Source organism: Condylostylus longicornis, unplaced genomic scaffold (assembly GCF_029603195.1).
Source record: "Condylostylus longicornis isolate FDR11 unplaced genomic scaffold, ASM2960319v2 ptg000028l, whole genome shotgun sequence".
NCBI lineage: Eukaryota > Metazoa > Arthropoda > Insecta > Diptera > Dolichopodidae > Condylostylus > Condylostylus longicornis.
The window spans coordinates 635,269-647,915 of NW_026577997.1; the positions used below are offsets into that span (position 1 = coordinate 635,269).

The following is a 12,647-nucleotide window of genomic DNA, read 5'->3' on the forward strand; positions in this document are numbered from 1 at the left end:
GATGAAAAAACCAAAAAAAAGTGTGTTTCTTTCGGTATACTTTCGGTTTCGTTTTCATATTTGGTAACAATGAACACATTTTGTACATACGTACAATTCCCATCGGCTTAAATAGACACCTATACTTTTTACCTTTTAATATTTAGGTTTATTTTTTTAAGCACAAATTGAAAAAAAAAAACAGCATTTTTTATGGATTTTTATTGCTGGTAGCTATTATACACATAATCGTTTATAGTATTAAAAACAAATTATGGTTTTTTTTTATGTTTTTCTCTGATTTGTTTGGGAATGCCAAATTTATAAGGTGATCCAAATCTTTTTGAGTTCAATGGCGAGTTATTTGTTTTTTTTTTTATCTCTTCTTTTAGGAAATTGTGTAATATTTGTACTTGTTTTGAATTGTGTGAAACATTGAAAAATTTGTGCGTTGAATAATGAAAAGGTTGTGACTTTTAAATACTGTCTAACTGATATACAATTAAAATTAATTAGTATAAGTATACTAAATTTAAAATAAAAAATAAGTTTTCTTTTATTAAGAGCAAAAAATAATATGAAAATTTAGTATATATTTTTAGATATTTAGGTATACAAAAATACTACTTGAAATTGTTGGGCAATTTAAGCTGATTTTATTGTTGAATTTTGTTTGACAGTTTTTTAGTAATAAGTAATTGTGCACTAGACATACCATTACACAATTACATATGAGTCAAATGTGTTTCATCAATGATTTTTTTCTACAAAATTTATTTAATTATGGCTTTATATTAGTGTATGCTCGGAAAATTATCCAGTGAAATGGGAAAATTGCTGATTTTAATACATTTCATAATAATTATCGAAATATTTGGTATTTATTTGCTGAATATTTTGGTATGGGAGACTTATAAACTATTAAATGGTTAACTATTTGAAAGCCATTTCCAAATATATTCAATTAAACATATTTTCTTGTTCAATTTTCTATATTGAATCTTATTTTTTTTAACAAAATCAAAAGAAGTACATTAGAACATAACTTTATTAAAATTTTGAAAAAATTAACAATTTAATTTGAAAAGCTTATTTTTAAATAAAAAAGTGAAGCACTGAAGTTAATTTTAACAAAAAAAAAATACTATAGGATATTTACAAATTTTTCTGTAATTAAGACTTTAATTTTAAAAATTTTTAATAATAGTCAACCAGAACAAATAAAGCGTACTATAGTAAATAAGTTAAAAAGATAATTTTGTTAAAAGGCGGGTTGTAATCAACATAATATTTTCATTTTAACCCACTCAAAGGATAAAAACGATATTTATTTTCCAATGAACGACTTAACTGGATTCACACAGTCATTTCATACATAAATTAACGAAAATTTCATTGAATATTTTTTTTAAACAAAATTTAAAATATTTTTTTTTTTAACAATTTTATTTTGATTATGGCAATTCATAATTCTTTATTATTCAATTCTTTTTTTTTTTCATGTTTTATGCATTCTGCAGGTTTTTTATCCACATCACATACATGCATATACTAACAAATAAAATATTAATAAATATTGTTTATTTTGACTTTATACATACAATGGTGCTCTGTCCTTATTTTCACTTAGCTTTTATCACTTTACACTCATGCTAAAATATTTTTAATAATTTTTTCTTTCAATTCCTTTTTTTGGTTTTGTTTAATAACAGGACCGTGAAATAAAATGTTTCAGAATGGTAACTATTTTATTTTTTTTTAAGTTATTAAGTATGAAAAAATATTGATGAAAAATAAGAGTGGTTATAAAATAATTAAAAAATAAACAGAACGAAAATTGAGATAAAAACACACGATTTTAGCTCACCTCTGCGTAAACGACATCATACAAAAAAGATTATATTTTCAACGACGCAGCTTTTAACTAAATGAAACCTAAATATAATGCACTGTAACTCTTATATAAGTTTAAAAAAAATATTATATAAATTTTTTCAGATATTCCGCAACTGGCTAACATTTAGTTGAAAATTAATAAAGTTAAGATTTACTAAAGTAATTCATGATTGGGTATAAAATAATTTTAATAGCGATTTTGTATTATGTATATTGTTTGTCTTATAACTATGGTTGTAGTGAATTTGTAATTTTGTAGTCAGATTTTGTGCTTGTAACCTATTTCAAATTTTATTATCCTTATAAACACAGCAAATTATATTGTCTTATATTTCAATTCGAAAACAAATTATCGGTTTCGCAGATTCGGGTCGAAAGTCATGATAAGAATTAGAGGCAGCGTCAGAGTGAAAGTTAGAATTGGAATCTGGTTGACTTAAAAATAGTGGAACCAGACTTCCAATCCGAATCAGAGTCAAAGCCAGTGTCACGGTCAGAATGTATGTATGTCAGAGTCAAATCAAAGTCAGAATCAGAAGCAGAGTCAAATGAATGCCAAAGTCAAAAGAAAGAGCTATAGTCAAAATCGAATCAGCATCGAGTTTCTTTTTTAAAATAACAGAAATTGATGTTGTTATGTCTGTGTTAACTATTCTCTGGTGGTAAAGAAGACAATCATTTTTCAATTTTAAGTTCATTTTCGCGTTTTTAATATGTTATTGTATTAGTGTAGAGGCATTGGAATAACCCAAATAAACAAAAAAAAAATGTTAAACAATTTTTTTTTAGGTTTAAAGTATGTATATTTATTTTTTCCCATTTAATGCGATGGTGACCGTATAGATCAAATGATATTAAAATCAAGAACACATAAACAAAAAAAAATTTTTTTTTACTTGAAAATAAATGAGTGGGATGTAAAATACAGCTAAAATTTTCACATAATATACGCACAGAATATGCATTACAAATGTAGTAAATTTTCATAGATATTATTGTGAGTACAGAATCGTCTTTAATAAAAAAAATTTTATATATTTTGGTTTTTGATTTTGTTGGAGCCATGGATGAATGCATTTAAAAAAAATAAATAAACAAAAAAAAAATTCAAAATTCATTTTAAGGTTAGGCTGTCTCGCGTTCACTCACCTGTGCGAAAAAAAAATAGTTTTTAAATAATAATCAAAAATTACATTATGGGTAACTAAAAATATTTTAATTTTTTTAATTCAATTTTACTCTGGGTTCCCATACAAATACACATAAACGCTTTTTAATTAAATTTCATAGCAGTTAAATTTAAATAGAGGAAGCGAATACTATAAAATTACCAACCTGGACTATTATTTAATAATTAGTGGTTCGTTTCATTTCTGAGAAATTCAAACAAATTCAATAAAAATAAACAAATTCAACACAATACTATTTTTAATCATTTTAAGGAGCAAAATAGGATTTATTTAAACATATTTAAAAAATATTCAAATATTTAAACAAATTTTTGACTTAAAGTAATTCAAACTGTTTAATAAAAATATTTTTTTTAATAAATTGTGTAATTATGAATAATTGAATAAATTATGAATGCATACGTAATGAGCACCAAATCATAATTACAGCTTTTATTTCATGAAATTTATTAGAATGAGTTCTTTTTTTTTTTTTAATTTAAGTAGTTAAGGAAAATTACATACCTATAATAAGCATATGGTTATTATTAAAATAAAAATTTTAAAAGAAAATTGTATATATTAGTAGAGTCTAAAACAGTTGAGTGAATTCTCTTTAATTTTATGATTTCCATCCATAAAGAAATAAAAAGAGAAAAAATATTATTATTACTTTAATAAAAATCAGTACATAATATTTTGATATACGAGGAAAGTATGAAATTTCGTTTTGGAAACAAGAACTAAATACCTATACTGTGGTGTGACGTATTGAAGTTAGAAATGAGTATAGAACATAAAAGTAATTTCAGACGTGATTTTTTTTGTTATACAACGCTGTCAAACATTATACGATCTAAAAGCGGATGACATTATTAACCCTCATTATTATTGTGTGTGCTGACTGCATAATAATATTAATAATGCCTGCTTTTTGCAATTTTATTGAAAAATTCACAACGGTTATGATTTTGATCATCATAACTGTTGTAAAATATTTTTTATTTTGACTTTTTTTTATTTAGCATTATGGTTGTACTTAAATGTATATAATTTAAAAGAAAATGTTGAATAGTAAATGGAGATTGTTAGAATTAAATAAATTAATAAAGTCATCCGTCATTTTATATTATCATAATAGTAAAGTATAAATAAATATATGAGAATAACATTGTAAACATTAGTTTCCTGCAAGTAATTTTCTGAATTGCATGTAATAAACGGGACAAGGCAGATACAGCCAATCAAGTAAACTTTTAACAGGTAAAAGGTAAAAATCAAGCTTAGGAAATGAATTATGCCAGTTTTATCAAAATTTAGATCTACACTGATAAATATTTTATTTAAAGATATAGAATATTGACATAAATCTCACATCTACCGTCGAATAATAAAAAATTTTAACAGCATAAAATTTTTTACAACAATAACTTCTTGCATCTTATAAGGCTGGTAGTATTGTTGTTAACATCTTGTATTAAAATAAATTGTCAAAAAATAAGAAAATTCCATATTTTATAGCAATAAATAAACTTTTGAGAGAACATTAATTAATAATTTAAGGTGTTTATGGTGATGGAAAACATAATTATTATGATGCATATAACGATAGAAGGAAGGAAAAATAATTGATATGTTTAATTTACAACCCACTCATATCTTAAAAAAAAATTATTTTTATTATGCTTAAGTATTGTACATGCGACAATTAAAATGGCTTCATAAAACGTACATACATTTTTAATAATGTGCGCGACAATAATTTTCCTATCTTACAATGAGTTTATTTTTTCGTTTTCTCTTTATTTTTCTTTAGGATACATTTAAAGTCCATTTAAATTTTAAAAAGTTCATAATCATTAAAAATATACACATATATAATAACCACAAAAGTAATAAAAAATTTTGAAAAAAATTTAAAAAAGGAGTTTTTCTCATCTCATATACTATAATATCAGTTTTCTCAAGTTTTCCCGAGGTTTATTTTTCAGCAGGGCGTTAAACGCTTTTAATAAAAGCGAAATTAATTGAATATTTTTTTGTCTTAGTTTCATAAGTAATGCTGATTCAAACTTTTTTTTAATTTGAAGTGAAATTAAAGTTGTTTAATATAAAAAGTTTTTAAATTAAACGAATATTTAGGAATACGCGGAATACGTTTACAATATTGCCGTTAAACAGTTTTTAGCCGATTTACAATTTTTGGTAAAGTTTGGAAGTCTGTCGAAACTTCTGCTATTTTCACAAAATGCGGTAGTCAACGGGTACGGAAGTGGATCTAAGGCAAAAAATACCTAAACAGTCTGTTAGATAATTTAGAATCTAATAGTATCATTTTTAGATATAACAATAAAACATTTTTGTATTACCTACTCGAGAAACTTATTGAAAAAAATTATAAAAATTTAACAATTCTTTTGTTATAACAGAAGTTTGGTATTTTTTTTTCTACGAATTTGTACAATGAAATTCCGGGAACTTCCTTTTACTTTTTTCCAATTTATTACTTTAGCACCTAAAAGAAAAAAAATTACATATATTATTACTAGGAACATAATAATACAAAGGTATTGAAAGTAAGAATTAAATAAAAATAATTCTTTTTCACAAATTTTTATTTTATTTTCTATATATATATTGAATTATATTATATAAATAATGAAAATTTATTATATTTTTTTGTGTATACTACACAAACAAACAAAAAAGAAAAATCTTATAGAAAATCTATAGAAATCGTAAATTGTATCTTTCACCTCGATATTTTTTAACGTTTATTACATTGTAAATATTATAAATATATTATAGATATATGGATGTATTTAGATATATAATATGTAAACACATCCATAACAATAATATGTTAGAGGCGATACATGTGTTTAATATAAGTTGTACTTGTACGCAACGCACATTATGTACACACAGTTATTATTATGGCTGATTTGATGTCATAAATTTTATACTTTAGAAAAATAAAGAACACAAAAAAAGTATGAAAATTGTTTGGATCAAAAATCCAAGTAGAATTTACACTACGTATGTATGGATGTTCACATATAATATTTAAGTACTTTGATGACATTGAAAAAATAAAAGTAAAAAAGAAAATTACATGATTTTCAATTGACATTAAAATGATTTTTGATCTTACACACAAGTAATACTAAATTGAATGTAAGTGTAGGTCTAAAATTACAAGTCTACTTATTTAAGTAATATGTAAGTACAAAATGCTCAAGCACTGAAGTACAGAGTCAGGGAAAGGTAAAAAACCCCCCGGCAACAATATTTTATATAGTGGCATTGTTGGCAGGAAAAACGTAACATAAACACATATATGTACATATTATGTAGGTATGAAAATTTTAGTTTAGTCGTAGTTTAAGTAATTGTATATTAGGTTATTTTCAATACTTTAAATAATTCTACTTAGTAAAATACAAAGAAATTGTTAGTTTTTATTTGAATTTAGATTGTTCAATAGGTTGAAGTCCTATATATGGTATTTTGGAGGAGAAAGTCTACTTATTGAAATTTGAAGCGTTTTGAATGTTTGATGGACTATTATACGTAAAAAAATTGCTCTAAATTTGAAGTGAATCAGTTAATTTTTTATTAAGTATTTGTAATCATTTATATAAGCATTTCTATATCAAATACTTTATTAATTGTTAATTAGTCCTAACAACTTTCAACGTAAATATACATTTTTTTTAACCCATATATACCTAAATTTTGAAACCATTTTGAATTGTAATTGCAATTTTTTTAAAAAGTAATTTTTTCTTTTCATTTGTTAAAGTTTACACATGTGTGGTCTTATGAATAAGAAGTACATTAAAATAAAAAAGTGTTATCAGAGAAATATAAAAAAAAACAATCTTTGGGTATAAAATATCATTAAAAGCAATTCACGTTAAAGGAACGCGTGAAATTATATTGTAAGGAAGTTATTATGGCGACACAACCAAAAAAAATAATGGAAATTGTAGAATTTCTACTATTTTTTATTACGTGCAATTTAAATCTACACAAAAACCAAAAAAAAAAACAAAATGCAAAGAAAAATGAGTGCAAAAAATTGTAAAAAGTTTTGAGTGTCGGAAGCGGGGCCTGTGAAACATACAAAATTGTTTAAATTATTGCCTTGGCAATATACATACAAAGTTATTCATTTTTACTTTATTTTCTTTTGTCTTTTATTATTTTTCAGAATTCGATTATTACTTTTTTTTTGAAAATGTAAGAGAAAAATTTAAGTACTTCTTCAATTTCAATATATTCAATGTGATTCTATAGAGATATCGAATATCTTGATTTTAAATTGAAATAATAATAATGTATATTTACATATATTATATACGTTATGTATATGTTCAACTTAGACATTATTAATATTACGAGTTTATAAAAAATATTACTTTGTTTTCTACTAGATAAAAGTTATTTTTAAAGTGTATTTTATAAGATTGCGACACTTAGTTATTATTTTAGAAGGAAATAATAAGAATTTGCATTTTAACAGGATTTTAAAACAAAAAAAAAGTATTAAAAGAATTATTACTTTAAATTTCTTACTAATCTCATAATCACAATTTCGTTGTAATTATTATATAAATGTGAAACGAAATAGGTTGGAAAAAGTTTTTGGTTGAAGCGAAAAATTTAAAAATTACAACTTTAAAATTATTTCTTTAGGATAATTTGGACTAACAAATGTTCCTTTTCCTTGCCAATGAATTTTTCTTAAAAGATTTTCGCATTAGTTAATTATAATATCTCGCATAAATTATTATCTTGGTTATGAAGAAAAATAAAAAAATTTGCAACTATTATGACTTATGAGTAGATTTTTTATTTTTTTATTAATTAACAGATAATTTTGATGTAGGTGGAAACAACAAGTTTTAAGCCATTTACTCAGGTTTAAAAAAAAAAGTTTTTTGATTTCTTTTTTAATTGGAGTTATTGTATTCTTTGTAGAACAAGGTTTTTTTAAACCGCATATTATCCTTCGCGTACGTTAATTGCACTTTAGTGTAGTAAAAGCTTTCGGTTTAATATTAATAAAATTCTAAATACTAAATATATAAGGTGCAAATCTAATTAATATTCAATGCAAGTTATAAATAATTATATGAAAAAAAGAATTACAAAAAGAAGTTTTCAATGAAATATTTTTTTTTATTGGCTGATTCATTGATATATTTCGTATATTATTAATGGATTATATAATTTTATATTTTCATTATTTAAATACACTAAGTCAGATTTTTGAGAACAATTCGTATTTTCTCATATAAAAAATTTATTTACAATAAGTGTTGTTATTAAATCATGCTTTATAAAAAGCACATTTATCTTTATATTATTGGAAGTAATAAAAGATTTATTATACGCAAAGTTGAGTTCAATTTCTTTCCACCTTTTCAACGATATATTTAGATATTGTACTATAAAGAAACAAAGTTGGCCTATTTGTAACTTATGTCAAATATTCGTATTATATTCGTGTCATAACGACACGCCATTTTAAGCGATTTTTTTCATAGGCTAGTTACGTGAATTCCTGCAAATAAGTAAATAGTAATATTGAATAATTTTGGTCTTTATAATAGTCTTTTTATTAAAAATTTATCAAACGCACTTTCAAAGTATACGAACTTATTTTTTGGTTTTGCACGCAAGATATGAGAGTACAATTATATAAAGTTTCATTAAAAACTGAAAAAGTGCGATGTGTTAACTTTTAACATTTAAAACACGTTTTCTTCTTATGTTCTGCGTCATAAAGCAACGTAATAAACGTTTCGTATTTTGCGCGCGTTAAAAATATTTTTTTTTGCAAAGAAATCTAATGAAAAAAAAAAACGAAAACAAAATATTGAAATGATGTGGGTTGCGTCTGCCTGATTTTGTGTTTACATACAGTGTTAGAGTGTATGTATGTCTATGAACATTTGTTTCTTAATTGCCTAATAAAAATTAAATTGATGGTCGTAAATAGCATCATTATTATTTGAAGATCTTTGTTTTTTTGTTCTTCCTTTTCTTTTATTTTTCGCTATTTTTCGCTATTGTTTAGCGCATTTGTCACGGTCTTTTGATCGATATTCTATGTCTACAATAAAAATTAGCTAGAGTTTTTGTGAAAAAAGATTGAGAATTAAAATTGATTTTTTTTATTTTTTTTATACTTTATAAAGAAATTAGTTTGGTTATTCTTGTCAATTATTAGATAATTTATATTATTGAATTGATAAAACTTTTTAGAATTAATTTTGAAAAGTTTTTCGTTATGTTTGGCTTTAAATATACATATGTCATTGTAGAAAAAAAGTATACGCAGTATATTAAAATGGTGTTGATAAATTTAAAATGTGTAGATTATATCAAGTATAAATTACATTATTATATTTAGCCTTACATAAAATAAAAGCTACATATAAAATAAATAGGTTGATAATATGTATTATTAAGTAGCATATAATTTAAAATAAATTAATGTTGAACCATGAAGAAGATTGATTTCTAGAAGAATTAGTGAATACATTATAATCGTAGATATCGTCATCCGTAATTTGTGTTGAAAGAATTCGGGTTCGTCTTTGTTTGTTACGTTTTATTCCCAATTCTCAGTTGCTTTTTTAACTTAAATTGGCCAAGAATAAATTAATCTGGAACAAAGATTAGAATTATTTTACTAAAATATTTCAAATAGCGACAAAGATACATAATACCATTTTGAAAATTTTTTCAAAAATGGTTAAATATCACAAAAGTAATAAGTAAAAGACAAATTAACGAGAGGTCGAAATTGCAAATTTGAATGCGGAAGAGGAAACGGAACCCAATCGGAAAATAATTATTTAAACACCGGATTTGGTATTTTTTTGAATATGACTAGAGTTTTTGTATTTTTATTGTGAAAAAAACCCAAATATTATAATATTTATAAACCTAAAAATATGAAACATTTTAAGACAACGAGTAATACAAAAATGCTGGAAATTTTCTCTTGTCAAGTTGAAATAATCATTGAATTTATTGTGACTATTTGGGTTGAAAATCTTTCCATAGAGTCAATAGAAAAACTAGTAGTAAGTTTTTCATTTTTAAATTTATAATTCTTTTTGCTAAAATGGTTTCTATTCAATTCTAATTCATATACCTGCCTACATATATGTGAGTTATTGCCACCGTAACCAAACCTATTAATTTAATAAACATACTATATAATGTCAAATATGAAGCAACAGTTCATTATTCATTCATTTGTGATTTATTACTTCAAAATTTTTTTCGTAAAACGAACAAAATAATAAATTTTGACACTATCAATTGCAATTATCATAACTAATTTACCAAGCTTCAGATATTTTACTGACTGATAGCATTTTCACATTTAAATTATCTAAACTGTGTGAGTTACTAAAAAATTGCATATAAGCTTTACATACGTGAATACACGCAAAAGTACAGAACATTACAAGTGTTAGAATCAATTTTTTTTTGCAAAATATATAAGCAATTATACTTAACTTTGCATATATTCTTAACATATATCTTTGCATATATCTATTTTCATTTACCCCTTTATTTGTTTTATAAAAATCTTTACCAGTAAGTAACAAATCCATTAATTTTAGTTTTGACTCATCTAAATGATCGAAATGTATCATATTAGTGCCATTTATTTGAATATTATTCGGTTTCCTTTGGATATGGTAATATTTATTGATTTTTTTTCAGCTAGCATATTTATTTAAAAAATAAAGGACCTTTTTTTAACTTCAATGGCTCAAGGTAATTTAATTACGGAATCTACAACAAAAAAAAAAAAACAAGTGAAATTTTTTTTAAACAATTTTTTCATTCCAGTACTTAAATGCGATGTACTAAGTTACGTGCAGCTTATTTACCATTATTTTTATCTTTTTACTAAAATCATAAAATAATAACGGCAATTTTATCAGCTTTTATATAAAGCTTGGGAGAGTTTGAAAATGAACTTATTGCTTTTATAAATAAGGACAATGAAAAAAATGGATAAACCTCGGAAATCTACTTTTTAAAAATTTGTTTAGAAAAAATTATGATCACTATAATCTTCGAAATCAGTTATCATTATAAGCTAAATCTACTTTACTCATTTGGAACATTTTGCTCTCTTATAATAAATGGGGCACTTTTTCAGTTCAGTTTATAAAATTAAGATTTAAATTCTTATTTATATTAAAGGAATATTTTGAAACTGAATTTCATTAGAATTAACATTAATCAATGATATAAAGAATGCAATAATTATGATTAAATCAGAAGAATTTTTGGTTGAAATAATGACCCAAATTACTTCATTCTTCTTAAAATGGGGAGACCCACATAATCTATGTACATATGTATGTCTACATATAGTGTATTAAGTCTTCTCGAAAAAATTTTCACATTGTCATTACTGCCATAATAATAGTAAAAGTTAAAGGTTAAAATAAAATGGAAATTGTCGACTTTTATCTCTCACATTACATCTTCTTTTCACTCTATTAATTCTCCTTTTTGGGTTATTTTCCACAATATTACAATATAGCTATTTTATATAAATACAATCTTTGTTTTTATCTTATGAATGTACATTTTACACATATTTGCGAAATTTTTTAAATTCTATGTCCATTGTAATCGTATTGCTACATCTACTCAACTTGCCATTTACATTGTTTGCTGTTAGTTATTATATACATATGTATATACATTTACTTATATATTATTATATTATGCACATTACATTTTTCTGACCTTCACCGACTTTTGTAGTAAATGATTGTATATTATTTTTCTTCTTTTTGGTATTGTGTATATTACATTCATAAAAATAAAATGTAAACACCTTGCTTGAGAGAGGATGGATCATGATGATTCACTACTATTATATTACAAAATTTAAAAAAAAACCACTAAAATCAATCCACCTTCACTCTATCATTTTCATATTATTGTTTATTCGTTGCTTTAACTCTTATTATTTTTAATAAAATATGGTATGATATTCACCAGTGGTCAGTCAGATAACAGTAATATAATTGACTTGAAATACAAAACAATGTGTTGTACATACTTTCATTTAATTCATCGTCATTACTATTGTTGTTTGTTTTTCTCTTGATTTTTTTTGTTGTACTTTATTATCTTACTGTCATAATATTAGATTTTTTTTATATTACATTACTGTTGGATTTTTTTCAATCGAAGATTATTATTGGTTTTATTAAGAGAACGAGGGGCATAATAATCATAAAAATAATAAAAAAAAAAGAACCAGCGCAATAATAATTTCATATGATGATGAAGAGAATTGTGGTAATGGATGAGAAAATTGTGATATAAAAATTCTGTCAGCGATGATAACAGTATGAAAACAGAATTTTAAAAAGATGTCACGTTTTTAATGCTTTGTTTATAATGACAATAGTAGCACATAAAAACAGAAGTTTTATTTTCTTGTGCTATTATTTGTAATAATACATTTTAATTAAGGAACCAAAAATCATTATTTTTCAATTGTTGAGCTCTTCTCGAAAAATATTTTGAAAAATTAAAAGT

General features: G+C 23.7%; 2 protein-coding genes across 6 annotated transcripts in view; one reads left to right on the top strand and one right to left on the bottom strand.

Moving 5' to 3' along the window:
• Positions 1-12,647, top strand: part of LOC129607616 (uncharacterized) — a 52,196-nt gene that overhangs the window by 29,415 nt on the left and 10,134 nt on the right. The window lies entirely within an intron of this gene.
• The window catches only part of LOC129607618 (spidroin-2-like), a 57,159-nt gene that overhangs the window by 14,033 nt on the left and 30,479 nt on the right, over positions 1-12,647 (bottom strand). The window contains exon 1 of one of the 2 annotated variants that reach the window (XM_055518711.1): positions 1,847-1,904. The exons of the other annotated variant lie outside the window; for it this stretch is intronic. Within the exon in view, the coding sequence (XP_055374686.1) occupies positions 1,847-1,866 (20 nt within the window). The 5' untranslated portion in view covers positions 1,867-1,904. Of the gene's footprint in view, positions 1-1,846; positions 1,905-12,647 lie in introns of those variants that run through there. 2 annotated transcript variants of the gene reach the window in all.